At 34.6% G+C, this 25,347-nt stretch overlaps 1 protein-coding gene across 2 annotated transcripts; it reads right to left on the reverse strand.

Moving 5' to 3' along the window:
* Nucleotides 1-633: 633 nt before the first annotated feature.
* LOC105470019 (phospholipid scramblase 1-like) lies at nucleotides 634-25,347 on the reverse strand. Of its 2 annotated transcripts, XM_071091085.1 has the most exons (8): nucleotides 25,264-25,347; nucleotides 20,194-20,296; nucleotides 18,820-18,862; nucleotides 11,140-11,360; nucleotides 7,964-8,125; nucleotides 5,070-5,231; nucleotides 3,305-3,306; nucleotides 634-820 (listed from the first exon to the last, which is right to left on the reverse strand). In XM_071091085.1, the coding sequence occupies exons 2-8, from the start codon at nucleotides 20,275-20,277 to the stop codon at nucleotides 724-726; spliced, it is 771 nt and encodes a 256-aa protein (XP_070947186.1). In that variant the 5' UTR covers nucleotides 20,278-20,296; nucleotides 25,264-25,347; the 3' UTR covers nucleotides 634-723. The 2 variants fall into 2 exon arrangements, with proteins under 2 accessions (XP_070947186.1, XP_011720023.1); XM_011721721.2 differs by lacking the exon at nucleotides 3,305-3,306.

Below are 25,347 nucleotides of genomic sequence, written 5' to 3' on the forward strand. Positions count from 1 at the left end.
TGGGCTTTTTTGTTCTGAAGTCTCTGAATCAAGAGAAGCTGCATCCAAGTATCCTCACTCACATTTACAGAAGGTAACAGATCACATCATACTGGACTTGAGCTTAATGCTGTAATTGAAAGAGACTTGTTGGGAGTCTTCATGGGGTTAAGGATATTTTGTGTTTGGGGAGAATGTAAATAATTGGAACCAGAGAGAAGACAGTGATAAATTGTGTTGGAGGAAGAAAGGTCACATTATTTTGCAGCAACTGTCATTAAAAAAATTGAGTCTATTTTTCCACCCCTTGAATGTGGGCTTGGCTATGTGATTTGCTTTGGTCAATGGGATATTACTAAGCATAATAGAAGCAGAGGCTTGAAATGAGTTTGAACATTTGAACTTGCTTTCTTGTTGCTTTTGTAACACAGTCATGTGTAAAAGCTTTGGCTAGACTCCTAGATGATGAAAAATATGTGACCTATTGCCCCCATTCCCTCAGCCAATAGCCTGACATGTGAATGAAGCCATCTGGGATGAGACAATCCCAACCAATCTGATAATTGACTCAAAATGCATGAGTGAGCCAGGTTCTGAACAGGAGAACTATACAACAGAATCCTAAGCTAAACACAATGATTATTTGAAGTTAAAAAATTTTGGTACAGTTTATTATGCAGAAAGAATATATATGAACAGTTTTAGTAAAATAAAATGTATTTAGATATTTTCAGTTAAAGTTGCTTAGTTTTGTGGAGGACTGGCAAAAATAAATGCCAGTGGCCTCTGACATATTCTTTCAGGGTAGTTCTTATGGCCACAGTTCAAAATACATGTAGTCCTAGAATGAAAATGAAAAATACAATTAGGTTGGTTTAATAGTAGAAACAACTGCAGGCATTAGACATGAGAATGCTTTTTAAGGTCCCTATATTATAATATCATGATCACAAAACATATTAAAAAGCAAGTGTCTGAGGAGCAGACCCGTGAGGAACAAATTTCCAAGGGCATAAGAATGACTGTTTGCCCTTAAATACATCAAAATAATAGATTTGTGCATCACTAAAGGCCCTTAGAGATCAGCAACTAATACTACCTCATTTTACTTATATATGTTTTTTCATTCATATACGCATCTTAGAAAACTGGAGGAAAAGAGAAGGAAAACGTTTATATTTTCAATCAATACCAAAATCTACCGTAAGTATTTTGGTACAAATTCCTCCAAGACGTACATAATTGCTGTTATAATGTGCTCATACCCTGGCTTTTTTCACTGCGTAAACTATTCTGAGTATTTGTGTCATTAAAGGTCCTTAAAAGTATTTAGTTTTTTAGTTTATTTTGATATCTGTTTATTACTCTGTTCTAGAGATGTCTCATAATGTATTTAGTAAATCTCACACTCACACATTTTATGTTGTTTTAACTTTTACTGTTTATTTGAGTGAAATTTGCTACATAGAGTATATATTGCTAGTTACTATAAAGATTGTACATCATTATTTGTCTGCATCTGAAAGAATATAAACATTACATTTTTGACAAATGTTTTTAATTCATTCCTCTAAAAGTTGTACCTAGAGTTCATGAGCACTTGATTCCTTAAATCTTCATCAGCATGGAGCATACATCATTAAAAATGAAAACATTAATATATGATTTTAAAAATGGTATTTTATCCTTTATTTTTTGCTTCTCTTGTGTGTTTTTGGAAATGCTTTCTTAGGTTGAGTGTTTATTTTTATTCCCTCTTTGATAGTTATTTGAATTATTTTTCATAATATTTGTACATTTTCATTAAGTATTTGATATTTTTCTTATTTAAATATCATTTTTATTAACATAAGAATATTATTCGTTGGTCATATTTGTTGTGTATTTCCTTAATTTATTGTTTTCCTTATTTCCCATATTTTCCTTAATTTATTATTTGCTTTTAAATATTTAATATTATGAGGTTTTATGGGGTACAGAAATTTAAGCTATTTAAATGTAGTAGTCTGTTACTTTATGATTTTCTTGCTTCAAAAGACCTATTTGTCTAGAGTCCAAGTATGGGTACTCTGTTTATTTTTGTTTGCTTAATTGTTCAATATCTCCTTCAATTTCTTGGGTTTATTCTTTTTCTTATTTTTTTCTAACTTTATAGTTTTAGCTAATTAATTTAACTTATTAATTTTTCTCTTTTCTTCAATAATTATTTATAGCTATATATTTTAATATCTTTAGTTGCATACCAAGAGTTTTGACATGTAATATTTTATTACATATTTTAAAGTATTTAAAAATTTTTGTTATGGCTTTTTAAAAATAATTGGTTTATTCCCCAATTATTTTTAAAAAGCCATAACAAAAATTTTTAAATACTTTAAAATATGTAATAAAATATTACATGGGAGTGTCGTTTGCTCATATACTAAGGTCTAAATGATAATGATTCTCTGTAATTTGTTGAGACTTGCTTCTTGGCCCACTATTATATCAATTTTGTAAACAATGTTTATTTGAGAAAAGTGTGTATTGTCTAATTGTTTGGTAAAAGTTCGGCGGGGCACGGTGGCTCATGCCTGTAATCCCAGCACTTTGGGAGGCTGAGGCGGGCAGATCACGAGGTCAAGAGACTGAGACCATCCTGGCCAACATGGTGAAACCGCTTCTCTACTAAAAATACAAAAGTTAGCTGGGCGTGGTGGCGGGCGCTTGTAGTCCCAGCTACTCGGGAGACTGAGGCAGGAGAATCGCTTGAACCCGGGAGGCGGAGGTTGCAGTGAACTGAGATTGTGCCACTGCACTCTAGCCTAGTGACAGAGACTCCGTCTCAAACAACAACAACAACAACAACAAAAAAAGGTCTAAATAAGACCATTAAATCAAGCGTATTCATTTTGTTGTTCAAATTTTAAATAACTTTACTAATGTTCTGTCTCTTATATCTAGTATAAATGAAGAGATATGAGTAAATTCCCCATTTTTATGATGGGTTTGTCACTCTAATTTTTAACACTTGTCTCTATATTTTGTTTTGTTGTTGTTGTTTTTTGAGACGGAGTTTCGCTCTTGTTGCCCAGGCTGGAATGCAATGGCGTGATCTCGGCTCACTGCAACCTCTGCCTCCCAGGTTCAAGTGATTCTCCTGCCTCAGCCTCCCTAGAAGCTGGGATTACAGGTGTGCACCACCATGCCTGGCTAATTTTGTATTTTTAGGAGACGGGATTGCTCTATGTTGGTTAGGCTGGTCTCGAACACCCGACCTCAGGTGATTCGCCCACCTTGGCCTCCCAAAGTGCTGGGATTACAGGCATGAGCCACCGCACCCAGCCACTTGTCTCTATATTTTGAAGTTAATATTACATGCATACAAGCCTAGAATTATTACACCTTGTTTGAATAGAAACTTTATCATCATAGGAACCCATTTTGTTTCTGTTTCTATTTTTTGGAGTCTTAATGTCTTTTTTTTTTTTTTTTTTTTTTTTTTTTTTTTTTTTCCTGCTATTAATTTAGCTTCCCTAGCTTTCTTGTGGTATTTATCCATATTCTCTTTCTTTCAATTTTTTGGTCATTAATTTAGGTTTGTCTTTTTAAAAGAGACTACAGACACTCTAAAAATCCAATTTAACTATTCTTTTTTTTTTTTTTGAGATGGAGTTTCACTCTTGTTGCCCAGGCTGGAGTGCAATGGGCAATGTCAGCTCACCACAACCTCCACCTCTCAGGTTCAAGCAATTCTCCTGCCTCAACCTCCCGAGTAGTTGGGATTGCAGGCACGTGCCACCTGCTCGACTAATTTTGTATTTTTAGTAGAGACCAGGTTTCTCCATGTTGGTCAGGCTGGTCTCGAACTCCCGACCTCATCCCAAAGTGCTGGGATTACAGGCATGAGCCACCGCTCCCAGCCCAATTTAACAATTTCTGTCAACTGGTAATTACAGAAAATTTACAAAAATGTCATTTTGTTCAGTGTCATTTTGTTATAATGTTGATGGCAAAAATAATTAGTTTTATTCTATATCATTGTGCTTAAATTTGCAGTTTCCAAGAGCCCATCGAAGACAGATGTGGTTTGGCTCTGTGTCTCCACCCAAATCTTATCTTGAATTATAATCCCTATGTGTCGAGGCAGGGTCCTGTAATCCCCAAGTTGGGAGGGAGGGCAGTGATTGGATCATGGGAGTGGTTTCCCTCGGGCTGTTCTTTTGATAGCCAGTGAGTTCTCAGGAGATCTGATGATCTTATATGCATCTGGCATGTCCCGTGCTTGTACTCACTGTTTCCTGCCGCCTTGTGGAAAAGGTGCCTGCTTCCTCTTCACCTTCTACCATAATTGTAAGTTTCCTGAAGCCTCCCTAGCCATGTGTAACTGTAAGTCAATTAAACCTCTTTCCTCTATAAATTACCCAGTTTTGGGTATTTCTTTATAGCAGTGGGAAATGAACTAATACAATGACATTAAGTGAGGATTAGGAAAAAGGAACATAACCTTGGAGTGCTCATCTAAAGTTCAATAAAATTTGAGAATAAATAAAATGCTAAACATATCTGTGATTTTATTAGAAAAATAAACTAATAGCACATATTTAATTTGTGAATTTAAAAAGAAGCAAAACTAAAACACTAGTCAACAAAAGTATATAAGTTGTGAGAGAGAGATTAGAATTAAGATGTTTTTAAGGTCTTTGTATTGCTCAAGAGATAGAGCTAAATGAAATAATATCTATAGTTTCCAAATTAACAATATATTACCATTTCAATAAAGTGTAACAAGCATGTATTAATTTTACATTGTAAGAGATAACTATAAGTCACATTGAATGAACCATATTTTTCCTATTTTCAGTGACAGTCTGATTTTTCATGAAGGCTAAGGATTTAAACCTGAATCATCATGTTTCTAGAACACTCTAATTTTTGCTTCCTTTGCAATGTGAATACTGAATCCATGATGTCATTTGGGGACTGAGGATGGCCAGAAAGGCACAATTCGCAGTTAATTCAGATGATTCAAGGAGAAATATTAGCAAAAGTGCAATGGTAATCTCAGAAAATATAATTTTTTCAGCTAAATAGAGTAAAAATAGACTCACAATGAGGAAAGTTGCTCCAAGCATCAATGCTTTAATTTTAACATCAAGATCAAATGGAAACTGGATCCCAAATTTCTCACCATTGGTTAATATTCCCCTTACAAATCCAGAGTACTGTTTTGAAATCTTTCCAATAACCATTTCCTCATCCACAGTCAATAACTAAAATGGAAAAATATATAACCTTTATCTATGAGATAAAAAGTTATTCCTGTACCAAATTTATTAACTAATTATGACCTTTATGAATTATAATCATACTGATTGTACCCAAGAATTTACAAAATATGCAACATGGACACATAATAGCCTGGTAAAATTTATAGGCAATTCCTATCTAAAAGTAGATTTTCAAATTGCATACAACTGATTATATCTATTTCTATGTCTATGTATACACACATATATAGTTAATTCATATAATTTGCTTTAATTTAACATGAGCATGAATTTCATTATAAAATGAAAACCACTAGCTTCTCAGCTCATTACACAGCTTCCCAACTCCTTCAGAAGTTCTTTTATTTTCTGGTTGTCTTTACTTTTTCCTCATTTTTTTTCTCTGTTACTTATCTAAACCTCCTAGAGCATCATTTCTCATACCAACTCACACTAATTCCTTCAGAATAAGAGATACTCATGTAAATATAAAACAACAAACCTGGGATGAATCATAGTACCTGCCTTGTAATGAGGGCCATAAGGGAAGGGTAGGGTACTATCATGTAGTACAATTGGGAGCTAATAAGCAGACTACACAAACGGTAGGGGCATGGTTTTAGAGTAAGCTGCTTGGGGACAGCATCATTTAAGCTGAGACTTAGAGGACCAGAAGGAATTAGTGACAAGAGAAATAGGAAGACAGACAGCATTCCAGAGAAAGTTAACATGTGAAAAGGCCCCGAGTTAGGAGGGAGCATAGCTGGAGTGAAGTGAGGGAGGCGGCTAATAGCAGAAAATTAGTGAGACCAGAGAGGTTAGCAGGGCTGCTCATACACAGCCTTGTGAGTAGTGCTAAGGAATATGGGAAATGAGAAATATCAAAGTGTTTTAAATATGCCCAAAGTTCTTCACCCTTTTCAGAACTCTGAACCCATCATTCCTCCTCATTCTCAACAAAATATCTTATCTCTTATATTACAGAAAAAATAAAAGCTGTGGAACAGGAATTCACACTCAGACACCAGCCCTACAAACAGAACGTATTCGTATCAACATTTCCGGCCTCCTTCCTGTTATGGTGAATGGGCCATCTCTATACGAAGCTAATTCTCTACATGTGTCTTAGTCCCATACCAAATAAGAAACCGGGTTCACCAAGTATTCAGCCTCTTTTGTATCTCCACACTTTCTCTCATTTGGCTCTGTTCTTTTACAATCAAAGGGATAATGACATACTTTTCAGAAAAATACCTCACTTTCCACCCGTGTCTTCATCAAGCCAGAAACAGGATTGGGGTATTGCAGAGATATAAGTAATACAAGTACATGGTCAGTTCCTTTCTTAATTTTTTGGTGTATTTCATCATAAAAAACGTTTTGCATTAATTTTAATTAAAAAAAAACTGCAACACATTCATTTATCACTTACCATTAATACTAAGATTTGTGTTGCTCCCTTAAATTTTGTACCTGAGATGAACACCTCAATTGCCTCATTCTAGTTCTGGCCCTGTAACTAGCTACTACTTTATCTCTTTCCTCTTATTCATAGCCAAAAGTATTAAAAGGATTGTCCACATTCATGGAAAAGATGACTTTCTTAGAAAATCATGATTTCCCTTTCTTGCTCCTCTTACTTGGAGCTTACCCAAGAGTACCAGCTTTAAAATTGTTTTGCTTCAAACAGAAAAAATGGGAAGAGTTTTATATAGCTTTGACAAAGTTTTGCAAATATTACAATGAGTAGGATTTGCTATATTATACTCTGAAATACAAAATAATGCACAAAAAGCATTTTATTATTTGGTGTCAGTAAAAAATGGCTTTGGATTCCAGAGTTTTATGCTTACTTTGGAAGTCTACTCTGTTACTTTGGCTTTTAACTTAAAATAGAGCCCCATGGAGTCATATTATTACTTTCTGAACTAACCATATTATTAACAATTAATTTGTAATGTATTAAGTATATTTTTCTTAATCAGTATATGCAGATGCCAGTAAGAATCAGAATCACTAAAATGAATTGACATAATTCTAAGAAAGGAAGGAAAATTAGGTAGTATTTTAGTTAGGCTGTATGCAAATTTTCTACTAGATATTTTAGATATTCAAACAAACAAACAGGTTTTAGATGAAAGTTAGGGAAGTATGACTTTTTGCACATCTACTATAATGTTAAACCAACACAATATTCTCTATTGCTTAGAAATCTTCAGGTTTAAATAAATATAACAAGTTATTTAATTTTATTAACTATATGAAGTATGTTTAGTAGCTAATTTCCCAAATTATTATCTGGATGTTGGCTATAATCTGAGAAGTAAATTAGTAAGCACATAGAAAAATTTTTAAAACATATTAAATTTCAAAGTTTTATAAAAAGCAGAAACTGTGTTAATTAACATTAATATAACACATTAGCTATAATTAGTACCAGATTAGGTCGTTGTCCATTTAATAAAGTTTAAATTTCTCTGTCAATATTCTTTGAGATGTTAAATAACTAACTTTTGATACCTTTAAAACCTGCCTTATAAGCTACATAAACTTATAGAGCTTTTAAATAAGGATGCTGTGAATTAGTAATCCAATTTTTTAAAAAAGTGAATAGTTACAATATTTTCATAATAATATTCTTTTATTTTTCTTTATTCATATTCACTAATTATATCTATTATAAAAATATAATAAACTAATTTTAATATGACATTAAAATATTGTTAATTACTTACATTAAAATTTAGATCCCTGAGACAGCTGAAGACCAACCATGGGCCTCTAATTTTCATTACCTCCTCCTTATTCTCATTTTTTATTTTGAACTTTGGCAAGAATGGGTGAAAGTATTGATAAACATACCCAATTGTTTCACCAGGTGGAGCTTCAACTTTTAGCTACAAAAGATTGAAAATATATCATTGATCCGACCGGATATGTTAGACTTGTAAGCAACACTTTATTTAGTTCTGTACGACCTCTTAAATGAGCTTTTTGTATATTTAGACAGAACTTTCTGTATTTAAGGGATGCCTCATGTTTGAGAATAAACATAGAAGTGAGAATTTATATGTTAAAGTCCCCTGAGCTAAGACATGACTTCACTGCTTACTAACTGCTTGAAATGTGAACAAATCACTAAAGTCTCTGAAATTTACTTTCCATTTGCAAAAGAGGGATAATAATAATTTCCTTTGTAGGCATGTATGAGAATTACTTTTTAAATTGTAATGCCCATGAAATACAACATAAACTCTAATCTCATCCAAAACTGCTTATTACTCAATATGCGAAGCAGTTTCATAACTCTTTGCCACGGCAAATCTAAATTTTGTCCCAATTTTTATTTAAAGCTCAGTTAATCAGACTCAACAGAGACTTGTTGAATAAATTATGGCATATCCATGTAATGGGTTATTATGCTGCCATTTAAAGGAACAAAGAAGTTCTAAACATAGATGTAATACTCAAATTACAGTGTTATGTGCTTAAAAAGTAGAATAATATGCTACTAATTATGTTAAAACACACACACATAGCATAAACATGCTATATTTATATAATACATTATACAAATATTCACAACATAACTGTGGAAGAATACATAAGAAACTTATAATGGTAGTTGTATCTAAAAAGGGATGTAGGAGGCCTAGGAAGCAAGCATTTGAGAGAAATTGTTTCTCCTGAATATGCTTCCATTATATTCTGTCCTTTTCTATTCTGAAAAGTAGAGAATTCTGACCTTTCCTTTCCTTTCCCTTTTCCTTTTCTTTTCCTTTTCTCCTTCCTTCCTTCCTTTCTTCCTTCCTCTTTCCTCCTTCCTTCTTTCCTTCCTTCCTTCCTTCCTTCTCTCTTTCCTTCCTTCCTCTCTCTTCTTCCTTCTTTTCTTTCTTTCTTTCTCTCTCTCTCTCTTTCTTTCTTTCTTTCTTTCTTTCTTTCTTTCTTTCTTTCTTTCTTTCTTTCTTTCTTTCTTTCTTTCTTTCTTTCTTTCTTTCTTTCTTTCTTTCTTTCTCCTTCCTTCCTCCTTCCTTCCTTCTTTCCTTCCTTTCCTTTTCTTTTTCTTACCATATGTAAGTATTAGCCATTAAAAGGCAAAGGAAGACTGCTAAGTCAATCTGATGATAATGGTGGTATGGCTTATAAATCCCCCCAAAAACTATCATGGAAAAGGACAGAACAAGTGTGCTAGCAAAACGAAACAAAACTACTGTCAAATTCTTTAGACAAAATTAAATGGCAAAATTAGATGGAAAAACAAAGCCTCAAGCCTCAAAATATAAGTAGATGTAGTGAAACACGTGACAAGGATAAAATGTTTCTGACATTTCCAGAATCCAGACAATAAATACATACATTCATAAATGTATACATACAAATAAAAAGCATACAGATGAGAAAGGAAGAAGTTGGCCGGGCGTGGTGACTCAAGCCTGTAATCCCAGCACTTTGGGAGCAAGACAGGAGGATCATGAGGTCAGGAGATTGAGACCATCCTGGCTAACACGGTGAAATCCCGTCTCTACTAAAAAAAAAAAAAAAATACAAAAAACTAGCCGGGCGAGGTGGCGGGCGCCTGTAGTCCCAGCTGCTCGGGAGGCTGAGGCAGGAGAATGGCGTAAACCCAGGAGGCGGAGCTTGCAGTGAGCTGAGATCCGGCCACTGCACTCCAGCCTGGGCGACAGAGCGAGACTCTGTCTCAAAAAAAAAAAAAAAAAAAAAGAGAAAGGAAGAAGTAAAATCTATATTTTCATTTTTCATATCTATAATTGTAGGAAACTTTAGGGAATCCACCAAAAAGCTACTAGAATTTATAAGTAAGTTTTAGCAAGGTCAGAGTAAAGTAAGTATACACAGAGCAATAATTTTCTATATACAATATACTATATAAAAGCGACAAAAATGTAAAGTTTAAATAAAAAGTACCATTTATAATTGTATCTGGAAACATACAATAATTAAATTAATTTGTAATACAATATTTGTAAGACCTAAGTACTGAATATGACTATTACTGGGAGTTATTAAAGAAGATCTAACTAGAAGGAGAAATAAACCATAGTCATTGAGCAGAAAATTCAATATTAATAAGACATAAGTTCTTTTCAAATTAATCCATTGATTAAATACCCTCAGTATCTTAGCAGGATTTTTGAATATGAGAGGTTTTTTTTTTTTTTTTTTGTAAAATTTATATAAAAATGTGAAGGAACTAAGAGAGCCAAAATAGGTTTGACAAAAGCAAAACAAAATAAGAAGGCTTGTATTACCTGATATTAAGACTTACTCTATAGCTGGTATTATGCCAATATTATATTGTCCTTATGATCTTAGCTCTGCATGTGTATATATATTTGTATGTATACACATAGGTAGAATAATAGAAGAGAGTAGACTCTAGAAATAAGTAAACATATACATTGGCAATTCATTTTCAGAAATGTTGCCAAAGCAATCCAGTAGAAAAAGAATAGTCTTTTACAAATAATGGTGTTTAAACAACTAAATATTAAAGTGGGAAAAAAGGTTCTCAACACTTTCCTCACATGAATACAAAAATTAACTAAAAATGGAGGTAGATTTAAATATAGAGTTTTTATAGGAAACATGAGATAGAGTTTTTGCCACTTCGCAATAGGAAAAGATTTCTTAGGTCACAAAAAGCCTTGCATGGATGCTTAGATAGTTTAGAACAGAAAACATCTAAAGATCTTATGACCTTCATTGCCTAGAAAAAATTTGCAATGTTGTGCATGATTCTCAGCCTATAGGTACATGGTACAAAAATTCAATGATCTCTCTGACATTTTTCATTCCAGAAAATCTTTTGCAGCCAATCCCAATGTTTAGACTTTATCATACTGTCCAGCACCGAGGCTTTTTTGATATGATGGTATAAATATTTACTTACCTTTTGTAGGCAGCATCTACTCCAGCAGCAGCTACATTTCAGAGCCTTATGCAGAGCAAGTACATCTCTACCTACATTATCATAAATTGTAATAGTAAAAGGCCTTGAAAATCCACAAAGGTGTCGAAGGAAGCAATTATTTCTCTCTTCTGCAAAATAAATTATCTGTCCTTGATTGTTCAAGATTTCATAGGTTTTACTAGTTTCAAATTTTCTGAGGACTAGAGAATAAAATAATGTATGAATTTGTTACTAATACTGATGTAAGATGTATGTAAACAGGTATCAAATTACCTTCAAATATGGAAATTATATTGGATAATTGTTACAGGAAGTCAGGGACCCCAAACAGAAGGACTGGCTGAAGTCATGGCAGAAGAGCACAAATTGTGAAGATTTCATAGACATTTATTACTTCTCCAAATTAATACTTTTATAATTCCTTATGCCTGTCTTTACTGAAATCTCTAAACATAAATTTTGAAGATTTCATGGACATTTTTCACTTCTCCAATCAATACTCTTGTGATTTCCTATGCCTGTCTTTAATCTCTTAATCCCGTTGTCTTCGTAAGCTGAGGATGTATGTCACCTCAGGACCCTGTGATGATTGTGTTAACTGCACAAATTGTTTAAACAATATGAAATCTGGGCACCTTGAAAAAAGAATAGGATAACAGCAATGTTCAGGGAACAAGGGAGATAACCATTAAGTCTGGCTGCCTGAGAGCCGGGCGGAACAGAGCCATATTTTTCTTCTTCCAAAAGCAAATAGGAGAAATATCGCTGAATTATTTTTCTCAGGAAGGAACATCCCTGAGAAAGAGAATGCGTTCCTAGCGGGAGGTCTCTAAAATGGCCGCTCAGGGGACATTTATCTTTTGCAATTGTAGACAAGGGATGAAATAAGCCCCGGTCTCCCGTAGTGCTCCCAGGCCTATTAGGATGAGGAAATTCTCACCTAATAAATTTTGGTCAGACCGGTTGTCTGCTCTCAAACCCTGTCTCCTGATAAGATGTTATCAATGACAATGCATGCCCGAAACTTCATTAGCAATTTTAATTTTGCCCCGGTCCTGTGATCTCGCCCTGCCTCCATTTGCCTTGTAATAGTTTATTACCTTGTGAAGCATGTGATCTCCGTGACCCACACGCTATTCGTACACTCCCTCCCCTTTTGAAAATCACTAATAAAAACTTTGCTGGCATCACGGAACCTGCTGACATGTGATGTCTCCCTCAAATACCCAGCTTTAAAATTTCTCTCTTTTGTACTCTTTCCCTTTGTTTCTCAGACCGGCCAACATTTAGGGAAATAGAAAAGAACCTACATGAAATAATGTTGAATTATTGGGGGCGAGTTCCCCCAATAGATAATAAACTGCTTGAATTTAGGTAACTAATTTTCACTGGTATCTTAGTCTTCTTATGAAGAAAAATGAGAGCTAGGCTAGGTACTCTTTGGCTCCATTTACTGCTAAAATTCTATGCATAGCTTTTTGTTAACCTTTTTGAACTTCAAGTAAGTTAACCCATTACAATTATGTTTTATGTTAAATTGTATTCTTCATCTTTTCCTTATTACAGAATTTTAAAAAGATTTCATTAGAACTCCATTCTGGATAGTAGAAATAAAAAAATTGTACTTACACTAAATTGAGGGAAGTAGGAAATACTCTATTATTTATATAAGGTAATAATCAAATTTACCCCTTTTGCAAGCAAATAAGAATATTGTTATCTTTTGTTTTAATAATTTTACTTCTGTTATTATGCAAACAAAACAATCCTAAAACTTAAGAAAGAAAGTTTTAGGCATCAAATGTTCACTACTGCACTATTTAGAACAGAAAAAACAAAGTTAAAACAAAGAAAGTGTCCAATAAGAGGCAATACTTATTATCCCCTATTGAGGATTACTGTGTAGCTCTTTAAAATGCTGGGTTTTTATGATAAAGAAAAAATAACCTTAAGTGACTAAGAAAAATAGTGTGGATGATAATTAAAAGTGATTTTTTAAAAACTCTAACAAAATAATAATTTTAAAAACCTCTTCAGAGGAAATGTATCAGTAGTTGTGCATGGATGATTTTTTTTCTCTCACTGTTGTTTTTGAAATGAGTATACACTTAACGAGTACATGTTACTCTAACATACATTAAACGTTCTGGTGGGTTTTTTTTTGTTTTTTTGTTTTGTTTTGTTTTGTTTTGAGATGGAGTCTTGCTCTGTTGACCAGGCTGGAGTGCAGTGGTGCAATCTCAGCTCACTGCAACCTTCATCTCCCAGGTTCAAGTGATTCTCCTGCCTCAGCCTCCTGAGTAGCTAAGACTACAGGCGCACACCACCACACGCAGCTAATCTTTTTGTATTTTTAGTAGAGACGTGGTTGCATCATATTGGCCAGGCTGGTCTTGAACTCCTGACCTCATGATCTGTCCACCTCAGCCTCCCAAAGTGCTGGGATTACAGGCATGAACCTGTGCCCAGCCTAAACATTCTATTTTAAGGCTAAACTTTGAAACAGGTTGAGTATAGAATTTCTTTATTTTTAATGATTCTGCAGGCATTAAATGTAATTGTTTCTATCCCGTGCCAACATATATAAAAGGTACACATTTTCATTTGATATTGATGACCAGATCATGATTCATAACTCATTAAAATAATACTTTCTGCTTTAAAAATCAATTTTTAAGTAGAAATTACATATGTATGGCACAAATTTTAAAAATGCAAATGGGAGTATAACATTAGAAATAATTTCTTCTTCCAGCCCTACCCTCTCCCCATCCTTTTGAATTTCATATGCATCCTTTCAGAGATACACAAAGCATATAAAAAAACTACACATATTGTAAACACACATGCACACACACACACACATGCACACTCCTAACTATATGCTCTATTTTGTAATTGTTGTTTATACTTAGCAGTATACTCTGAAAATATTCCTGGCATATCTGTAGAGCTGTCTAATTCTTTTAAATAACTCACGGTGTTAAGTTACATGAAAGTGCCTTCATTTAGAGTGGTAGTTCTTAAGCCTGCATCAAGGTCACCTGGAGGGCTTTATAAAGCAAATTATTGACCCCAAACTGGATTTTCTGAATCAACAATGGGTCTGTAATGGAGCTTGAGAACTTGCATTTCTCACATGTTCCCAGGTGATGTTGATGCTGCTGTTCTAGGGATCATACCTGGAGAGTCACTGGTTTGGAGAAATTGTTCCCTATTCAAGGATGTTTAGATTCCCAATGTTTTTGCTATTTTAGTGACTTAAATTATGAGTTACTGTGGCTATTTCTCTCCTTTGAATTTCCACAATTAGTTTTTACCTGTCTCATTATTTTTAGGACTCTATACTACATATTTAAGTATTGTCTTAGTTTATTTTGTGTCACTACAGCAGAATATCACACATTGAATAATTTATTTAAAAACTGGATTTATTTCTCACAGTTCTAGAGGCTTGGAAGTCCAAGGCTGAGGGGCTGGCATCTGGTAAGGGACTTCTTACTGCATCATGTTAAATATGAATTCCAAATTTCTCTTCAAAGAATTAATATGTCAGTATGTTCAATTCCTTGCCTTCTACTTTTAAACTTAACTTCTTCGTAAAGCAACCTTTTCCGATTACCTACTCCACCCTGACTCATTTCATAACCATTTTTCCCGCCAAACCACTCACCACGTCACTCTCTTTAAATTAGTCAATCAGAATTAGTTTAGCCTGTGTGTTCTAACACTAGCCAATAGAGGAATGATACAGCAGTAGGGACCCCGTGTGTCAGGAATAAGAACTGCTTTCCCTCCCTTGTCCAAATGTGCACTCACCATTGCTCCATCTGTAAGGGCACACCCTTCTATAGAAGTACCTTGCCTTGCTGAGAATTACAAAGAAAATTTTATATTTGAGTGCTATTTCTTTTGAGGCACCAAAACTTTATTTATAACAATCATAATATGATGGAAGGCATCATATGGTGAGTGAACATATAAGAGAAAGAAGGAAGGGGTCCAAACTCATCCTTTTATCAGGAATCCACTCCTTCAATAACAAACATGCTCCTACCATAATGGCAACAATCTATGCTGGTAGGAAGAGCCCTCATGACCTAATCACTTCTTAAAGGTCCCACATCACAGCACTATTGCATTGAAAATTCAGTTTTCAGCACATGAAGTTTGGGGGATCAATTCAAACCACAGCATTCCACCTCTGGCCACCGAAATTTACATTCTTCTCATATGTGAAATAACATTCATTCCACTCCAATAGCCTCAAAGTCTTAACTCACTCAAGCATCACCTTACAAGGTCATCTGAATCAGACATTGGTGAGACTCCAGGCACAATTTGTCCCAAGGCAAATTCCTTTCCAGCTACTAGCCTATGAAATAAAGTTATCTACTTCCAAAAAAATATGGTGGAATAGGCATAGGACAAACATTTCCCTTTCGAAAGGAAGAAATAGGCAAGAAAAAAAGGGGTTAACTGGTCCCAAGTAAGTCCTAAGTCCAATAGGAAAAATAACATTAAGTCTTAAAGCAGGAGAATAATCTCCTTTGATTCTATGTCTTGCAGTCTGGGCATACTCGGAGTGGGGAGGTTTGATCCTTAAGATCTCAGGCAACCCTATCCCTATGGCTTTACTGGTTTCAGTCCATGCAGTAGCTCTCATGAGTTGCATTCTGAAGCCTGCACCTTTCTCAGGCTGGAGTTGCTTGCTAGTGAACCTACAGTTATGTGGTCTCCGATGCTGACCACTTTGACCACTCCACTGGGCATTGCTCTAGTGCAGGCTTTCTGTATTGACTTTGCTCCTGTGACAAGTCTTTCCCTGGGCCCCCAGGTTGTCTGTGACATCCTTTGAAATCTACATGGAGGCTTCCATGGCCCCACAGCTCATTCACTCTGCACATCTGAAGACTAAGCACCATTTGGATGTCACCAATGCTTACCACTTGTGACCTCTGGAGTTGCAGCATGAGTTGCACTTGGGCCTGCTTGAGCCATGGCTGAGGTGGCCAAGGAGTACTTCAGTGAGGTATTGGGATTAGAGAACTATCATAAATAAATTTTCGGTGCCACAAATGAAATAGCACTCGAACATAAATTTAATTTTCTCAGCAAGGCAATTTTACTTCTATAAAAGGGTATGATTCGTGGATAGAGCAATGGCAAGAGCACACCTGAACAAGGGAGAGGAAGAGGCTCTTATTCCTGATGCAGATAGCCCCTACTGCTGTGTCATTCCCCTATTGGCTAGGGTTGGACTGCACAGTCTAAGCTAATTCTGATTGGCTATTTTAAAGAGAGCAGGGGTGTTAGTTGGAGTGGTGGGGTGAGTAGTTTGTCAGGAAGGACAGTTACAGAACAGGTGACTCAGGATGATTCAGGTCAGAGCAGGTGAGCAGGGGTGACTCAGAACGGAATAGGTAACCAGGGGAACAGATGTGAACTACTGATTAGAACTGGCGGGAAAGTTGTTTACTGAAACTAGAAGCAAGAGGGCAAAGAGAACCAGGAAGTTAAACTTTAAAATGGAGAACAAAGAATAAGAGAGCTGAACATACTAACATACTGATTCTTTGAAGAGAAACATGGAGTTCACTATATTTAACAGAACCAAGACAGCCCTGAGCAGTGAGCTTGTAGAGTGTTGTTTGGATCCATCTTCCAAAAACATTTGGTGCTCCTGGAACTCTGGGCCTGTGATGGGAGGGGAAGCCTCAAAGCTCTCTGAAATGCCTTCAAGGCCATTCTCCCATTGTCTTGATGAATAGTACTTGGCTCCCTTCTATTTTTACTAATCTCCTTAACAAACCACTGCTTGGCTACACTTTTGGTTTGCTCTCCTAAGCATACCTTTTTACTCTTTATATGGGTACTCTGCGAAATCTCCATAGTTTTCCATTCTGTTTCTCTTTTAATTATAAATTCCTTTTTAAGTCATTTCTATCCTCTTGCATCTTACTGAAAGTGGTGAAAACTAATCATGCAGCTCCTTCAATATTTTGCATAGAAATTTCTTCTGCTAGATATCCTCATTCATTATACTTAAATTCTACCTTCCCTAAAGCTCAAGGGCATGGACATAACTCTGCCAAGTTCTCAGCAATTGTATAATAAATATGGCCTTCACCCCAGTTTGCAACACCTTGTTTTTCATTTCTATCTACGACTCATCAGAATTGCCTTTGCTGTGTATCTTTCTACCAATGCTCTGATCATAGTCACTTAAGTAATTTCTAAGAAGTCTCAGACTTCCTTATAGCTATTCTCTTCTGGGTCCTCACCAGAATCACCCTTAATTTTCCACTGATGGCAATCTAGCCTTTTTCTAGCTTCCTTCTCCAAACTCTTCCAGCCTCTACCCATGACCCAGTTCCAAAGCTGCTTCCACATTTTCAGGTATCAATTTTCTATCTTAGTCTGTTTGGTATTTCAATAAAATAATACCACAGACTGGGTAATATATAAAGAAGAGAGATTTATTTCTAAAGTTCTGGAGGCGGTGAAGTCCAAGAAGGTGGGGCTGGCACCTGGTGAGAGCCTTCCTGCTCCATCATATGGTAGTGGAAGGCATCACATGCTAAGAATGTGTAAGAGAGAGGGGGAGGAAGGAGATCAGATGCATCCTTTTATCAGGAATCCACTCCCACAGTAACTAACCCAACTCCCGAGATAAAGGCATTAATTCATGCATAAGGGCAGAGCCCTCATGACCTAATCACCTCTTAAAGGTTCAACCTGTCAACACCATTACATTGATGGTTAAGTTTCCAGCACATGAACTTTGGCGAACACCTTGAAACTACAGCAAATATATTAATTCCTCACACTTCAGAGGAAGTTCTTCAGTGCAAGCCTGGATCTGACTCTTCCTTGATTCTCTCAAAATGAGTATCATATGCCTTGTTTGTTGTAATAACATATGGTGTTTCTGTAGTAAATGATCTTTCATAAATTAAAGCAATTTAGTATAAATTCAGCAAGAAAAAAAAAAAAAAGAAAGCATTCTTTTATAATATGCCAAAATGGAAAAGCTTTCATGAGTTAAACAAATCATCAATGCCCATGTTAGTTTTAGATCGCTAACGCATAAGAAAGGCAATGATAGTACTATTTTTTTTTTTTTGTAACTAGATACTCATTTCCATGCATTTTAGTTTCATCCACATAAAAGAAATACTCATACTAAGTTGAGATAAAGGTAAACAGTTAAATTCTAAAGGACAGTTTAATTTTTCAGACTTGGGAGCACAATTGGACTATCCAGAAACTTACCTGCATTCTGCTTCTATTAACAAAATTTCTGAAGAATTTAGAATTATTGTTTCTCTAAAATACCTGTATTTGAAGAAATCAGGGTGGGCAAACCATTTCAGGAGTTGTACCTATGTTTAGCATACTAAAAGGGCAGGAATGATCCTGAAAGGATCTACTTTAAGAGAAAGCAAAGTATAAGAAAAAAAAGTATTTTTTTCCTTTCCCATGAGAAGACTATTGCTGCATTTACCTTCTCATTATCTAACGACCTTCTATACACTCTCTTCATGTTTGCAAGGTTTAGTTTCCTTAAGAAACACTTTAATTTATGGGGGTTGATCTAACTACAACAAAATAAGTTATAACTTCAAGAATTAATATATCAGTGTGTTTGGTACATACCTCCCAGAGGATCAAAATATTGGCACACTGTTAACTGATTTATCTATTAGAGTAAAAATAAAGAAGGTGGTTATGAAGTACTCAGACTACATTTAAAGCACATATCAACAGATAACTTATTATTTACATTTAGGATATTTAAAGTAATTGATCCATTGTCAACATCTCTGATTTTTTCTGTCACTTGTCTTGTATATCATAGTAATCTAAAATTAAATTTTATTTTACTTCACCATGGAACAGGCAAATGAAAAATTATTATTACAGTCTATAAGGTGTTTTGTCTTGTCTCAATTGTTAACATACGCAATAATTTTGTTAACAAAAATTTAAAATACATATTATAAATATTTTTGAAATTCAGATAATATCTATACTATCATTTGAATATTTTAATATAGTTTTTACCCAAATGTTAAAAGGTTTTATTATATTTATATCATAATTTATGACAAGTTTATAATTAAGCATTGAAAATGTAAACAACCTTTTCAAGAAGTTACATATATACTATTTTATTTTTAAAGTATTACAAAATAAAATGTGGCCAACGATTACAGACAACTAAATTGTCAAAGTTAATTATTCAAGAGACAATATCACAGGAAATTAAATCAGAATTGACATCATAAGCTTTAATTTAATTGTATTCAATCTAGTACAGAATAAGAGACATTTTCCTAATATTAATGTTTATATTTTACATTTTCATACCAGGCTTCTAATGCACAAGCAATAGATGAAGTGAGGATTCTCGAGGTTAGTATAAGTTACATTCTCAAAATACAATTTCCTATTTTAAAAGTAGGCATTTATTTATTTACTTTATTTTATATTTTGAGACGGAGTTTTGCTCTGTCACCCAGGCTGGAGTTCAGTGGTGCGCTCTCGGCTCACTGCAACCTCCATCCCCTGGGTTCACCCCATTCTCCTGCCTCAGCCTCCCGAGTAGCTGGGACTACAGGCGCCCACGACCATGCCCGTCTAATTTTTTATATTTTTAGTAAGGACGGGGTTTCACCGTGTTAGTCAGGATGGTCTTGATCTCCTGACCTCGTGATTCACCTGTCTCAGCCTCCCAAAGTGCTAGGATTACAGGCATGAGCCACCGCATCTGGCCAAAAGTAGGTATTTATTTTTAAATGAGATTCCTAGGAAGTAAATTTGTAAGTAACAATATTATAATACGTAAAGTGTAAGTTTACTATCTCAATCAAAAATAAAAATTTAAATGTAAATAAAATACAAAAATCTTAGTGGTAAGGTCATAGTATTTTAATCCATAGTCAAAAATGTTTATAACAAATTATATTCTGGAATGATCTAAATTCATGTTATTGTGGATCAAATAAGTTGAGAAGCACATTGCCATACCTGATACAAGTACTCCAATCCAGGTGGACAGCTGGTTATTGTCTCTGGTGTAGACAACCAGGGTCGTAGGTCATAAATAGCCATAATCTGGATTATGTAAGTGCTTTAGAGTATGACAAATTGAAAATATTTAGCCTTTAATATTTAACATCTAACATTATCAAAACGTATTAACTTGGTTAGAGACAGGAATATACAACTACAGTTTTAGCTTTTCTACATTTAATGGTGTAAACATGATTCATCTCTTATTTTATAAATTGTTTTTAATATATGTGGCTTTATATATGAAGTCCGTCTCTTATGAAGTACCAAAAAGGAATTTTAGGAGTACAAGTATCAGTTAATACAGTCATGATAAACTGAGTGCAAATTGATATTCCCATGTGACTTTAATCTATTTAAACAAAATTAAATCTTTATGTTTCGGAATCATTTGAAAATGGCTGGATTTTACCCACACCAATCTTGAAGAATGAGCATTGGTGAATGTGGAAACATTGTATCCAAAGTAAAGACAAGATAAATCATCTTAAAATGAGGTTTGAGTAGGTCTCTGTCTCCAGCACCACGATTCTAACAAAATTAGAATGAATCTCTATGGAGCCAAATTTTCTAATTGGCCCTAATTAGGATTTTTTTATTCTCTGTGTTTTCCTTAGGTTGCTCAGAATAAAACTTATAAAATAAATCCATCTACAAACCCTGTTTCCAGCTCAAAATTTAAGGGGAGGATTTTAACAGTGCCTATAAATACATTGAAAATATTGCAGAACCTGCATTATTTTGTGGCAAATATTGTATGAGCTACTCTCAAATAGCTACAAGAAAAAAAAAATTGAACTTTTAACTAAGAGGCCACAACACGTAGACAAGAGACAAATATAAATAATGACAAAGAAGAAAACATACTTTTGAAAAATGTTTACTGCCAAAAACAAGAGTAAATTTTAAATAGCAGGTTTGCATTCCAAACATACTGACTATGAAATAAGAGGTGAGGTAAAGAGAAGTAAAGAAAGAATCCTAGCAAAAGAGAGGATGATACAAACTTAAGAGTTACTATTGTTATTATTTTAGATGGGTCAGATAGCAACTGTATGTTTAAATTTATGAGAAACTGCTAAATGTTTCCAAAGTGGCTACTCCATTTCACAGGTTCTAATGTTCAAAAGGAAAGCTTGCTGACTTTAGTTAGCAACATGTGTTGTATATTTCAAAGTAGTTAGAAGAGAGGATTTGAAATATTTTCTACATAAAGAAATGATAAATATTCAGGGTGATGGATAACTCCAAATACCTTGAACTTTATCATTACACATTCTCCGCATTTAACAAATACTCACATGTACCATCTAAATATGTAAAATATTAAGTATCAATTTAAAAATTCAGCACAAATGTATTGCTTTACAATTTCTGGTGGTCAGAAGTCTGCGATGGGTCCTCAGGGTTGCCTTCGTGCTGGAGGCTGTAGGAATTATATTTTTCTTTCTCTTTTCTAGTTTTACCTTCTGATCTTGTATTCTCTCATTAGGAGCCTTTTAATGACATTTGATCCACTCAGATAACACAGCATAATTTGCCCTGTGTTAAAAGATCTTAAGATCCTTAATGTAATTATGTTTGAAAAATACCTTTTTTCATCTAGGTAATATATCTATTGGCTCTCTGGATTATGATATAGGTATGTTGGGGAGCCATTGTTTCATCTACAATAGTTCTCTCTTGGTTCCCCCAAAGGAACAGTTATCCCACATGCAAAGCATACAAACCCCATATCAAATCTCCAAAATCTCAACACTTTCCAGTATCTACTTAAGTCCAAAATCTCAAATAAACCTCATCAGCTTAAACATCCAAAATCTCACCATGTAAATCTTGTATCAGTTGTGACTGTGGGTATGATCCATTATGGGTCAAAATTTCTGTTCATACTTTGACTTGTAAAATAAGAACACATGTTACTCTTTTCATAACACACCGGTAGGACAGGCATAGTTTCCCTGTTAGAGGTATTTCTGTTCAAAGAGGGAGAATACAGAATGAAAAAAGGAATCATTAACCCAAATAATTTTGAAATCCAGCACGTGAGGTTCTATTAGGTTTTGAGGACTTGAAATAATCCTGTGGCTGTCAGTGTCACCTTCTGGCTTCAGGATTCTGCCCTCTTGTCCTGCAGCTCTGCTCTCAGAATCATTCTTCATTTTTCTTAAGGGGAAGCATGTGTTTTCAGCTAAGTAATATTATTAGGCAGTTTTCATTTGCAATTCTAGTTAATTTATTTTATTTCTTCCTTCCCCTGTCATTTGCTCCTCCATTGATATTTCCTTCATAATGCCAACTCCCTTCCTGGTTTCTGCTTAGATCCAAAAGTCACACACCTAAATTCTTCAAAGAGTCCTTTGTGTGATTGAATACTCTGAAATATTGCTACTTCAGCAGCACTAGCAGAAGATTGTCCAGCCACTCCCTTTGCCTTCTCTCCAGAGCACAGTTTCCTGACATTGAATGTGCTCATTTTAGTGTCGTGTGCAATCTGGATAAGATGAAAATCTTCTAAATCATCAAGTCCTGATTCCTTTTTGCTTAATATTCTCTCAAGATTTTTTCTCTCTCTCTCTTCTTTTTTTTTATCCCCCACATTGTGCTATAAGCAAAAGGAAGAAACCAAACCACAATTTCAACACTTTGCTTGGAATTTCAACTAAAAATCAAATTTATCTTTCAAAATAACATTATGACACAGTTCAGCTAAGCATTCTATCATTATATAAGAAGAATACAGTTTGTTCATGTTTCCTGTAACTTCCTTCTGATCTCTCACATACAATACTGTTAATAAATATATTTCCACTAACAGTCTTGTAAAGTAATCCAGGAATGTTCCATTATGCTCCTCAAAGTTCTTCCAGCTTTAACCCGTTACACAATTACAAAGCGACTTATGTATTTTTAGGTACTTGCTACAGAAAACAATGTCCCACTTCCAGGTACCAAAACCTGTATTCATTTCCTATTGCTGCTATAACACATCACTACACTACATACTTAGTGGCTTAAAACAACACAGGTATGATATTGCAGTTATGAAGTTAAGAAATCTAAATTGAATCAGCAGGACTCTGTTCTTTCTAGGGCCTCTAAGGAAAGAAAAACTATGTTTTGTTGCAGGTTTTGTTTTGTTTTGTTTTGTGGCCTTATCCATCTTCCAGAGACTGCCTGCATCCCTTGGTTTGTGGCCCCCTTCCTCCATCTTCACAGTCAGCAGCGTAGTGTCTCCTTCCCTCTTTTACTTTCTGCCTTCATCCTGTAAGGATACCTGTGATTATATCAAGGCCTCATAGATAATACAAGATAATTTCTCCATATTAGGAGCCTTAACTTAATCACACATGCACAGTTACTTTTGTCATTTAGGACAAAGTAATTATAGCTTTGGGGGATTGCGATATGCACATCATTGGGGACCATTATTCTATCAGTCACATCTTGGCTACTGTGACTTCAAGGTAGTTGATTTTCAAGGCTTCTGTAATGCTGAAGAGAAGGTGATGGAAATAAAGTAAATCGAAATGTTACAAAGCTCACTCTTCTTACTGAGATTTTCCCATTTTTCTTGAATAAATCTTCTTCGGATTGTTGCAAGCCTTTGGTTAATTTTCCAAGTTCTGAAAATTGATGTTGACAAGTTTTACCAGTGTTCTGATTGCTTTTATTGAGGAGCAGATTTTCAGATACCCTCACTCTAAATTTGTGTAAAATAATCAACATATGCAGGGAGACTATTACTAGGAAACAAATCAAAATATAGCATCTGTGTGCACTGGTTAATATACAAATATATAAACGACAAATACACTTCTAAAAATTTTCATTTACCCACTTATTAATTTTTCTATATTTTCAATAAATGTATTGGTTTCATACAGTATAATATTGTATATATATATAGTTGTATATGTACATATAAATATATGTGTTTTTAATGTTTGCTAAGTAACGCTGTGTTGATTTTTTTAACACTCGTAACCAAGCAAAAAGACATAAAGCAATCATGCTGATAAATTGGTTATCTTTCAAATGTTTTCTCAAAGAATCTCAACTTTAAATTGTTGCTCTAGTATTGATTATCTCTAGTTTAATAAAGCGATATATTGCTGCTGGTGAACATTAAATACAAACAATTTTTAAACATTGTCATGATTTAAATACTTTCTATGTCATGGATCTTCAACAACAATGATGATCACATAATTATATAAAATAGATAATTTACCTGAATCCTTAGAGAGAATAGGCATATTGTATTATGCTTCAGCCAAATTATAGGTTTGTTAATTCTAGAAGAAAATTCTGGCTGAATTCATGAAATCTCATACATACAAACAAGATTTGTAGTTGGTTCAGTGTGGGACCTTATAGATTATTCCTAGTTCAACTCTCATCTCAGTTTAATAGATCAAAAACATAACCCTTAGATATATTGTGTGGTCACTTAGATTTATTAATGGAAGAGCTAAAAAGAGAACTCAGATATCCTGAAGAGAAACAGCAGAAGCAGCTGTGATGGGTCATGGAAGAAGAGTGGGGAGTATAGATGGAGAAAATGTATCAAGGCAAGAAAAAAGAGGCCTGTACATATATATTTTACTCAAATGTTTAATCATAAATCAGAAGAAAGATGGGGTTGAAGGCTTTTTTACTCTGCATCTATGTTGTTTATTTCTGTGTTCCCTAGATACAAACATAAATATCTGCTTCTTACTTTGTATACCAAAGATATATGTGGGTGTCTCATATTTATAGTATATTAAACCCAGAAACCTAGGCATATTCTACAAAAAAAGAGCAGGATTTTATCTCATATTAGATCAGCAGCAATGAAGCATCAGAAAGGTTATAGATTCTTTAGCCTGAAGACTACTATTTCTTGGTGCGAGTTACATAAAATCTCAATTAGATCAGAAATGAAAAGGACTATAGACATAAACACAGGGTAGTTGTCAGTTATGGACATCAACATTTGAAACAGAATAGTTTCTGGAAACTACATGTGGAATTGGGTACCTGACAGGTAAGTTGAAACGCGTTGGTCCTCTGCCTGGCCCACAACCCACTGTGTCTCAAAGTTGCTGTTAGGAAGAGTCTAAG

Source organism: Macaca nemestrina, chromosome 2 (assembly GCF_043159975.1).
Source record: "Macaca nemestrina isolate mMacNem1 chromosome 2, mMacNem.hap1, whole genome shotgun sequence".
NCBI lineage: Eukaryota > Metazoa > Chordata > Mammalia > Primates > Cercopithecidae > Macaca > Macaca nemestrina.

What these genes read in the sequence shown, in the direction of transcription:
- LOC105470019 (XM_071091085.1), bottom strand. Translation starts at nt 20,277, where the DNA reads ATGGCTATTTATGACCTACGACCCTGGTTGTCTACACCAGAGACAATA. An exon ending in GATTGGAGTACTTGTATCAG is followed by an intron (nt 18,863 to 20,193) that starts GTATGGCAATGT and finishes TTACTCTAATAG; the next exon opens with ATAAATCAGTTAACAGTGTG. An exon ending in GTAGATGCTGCCTACAAAAG is followed by an intron (nt 8,126 to 11,139) that starts GTAAGTAAATAT and finishes AATCTTTTGTAG; the next exon opens with CTAAAAGTTGAAGCTCCACC.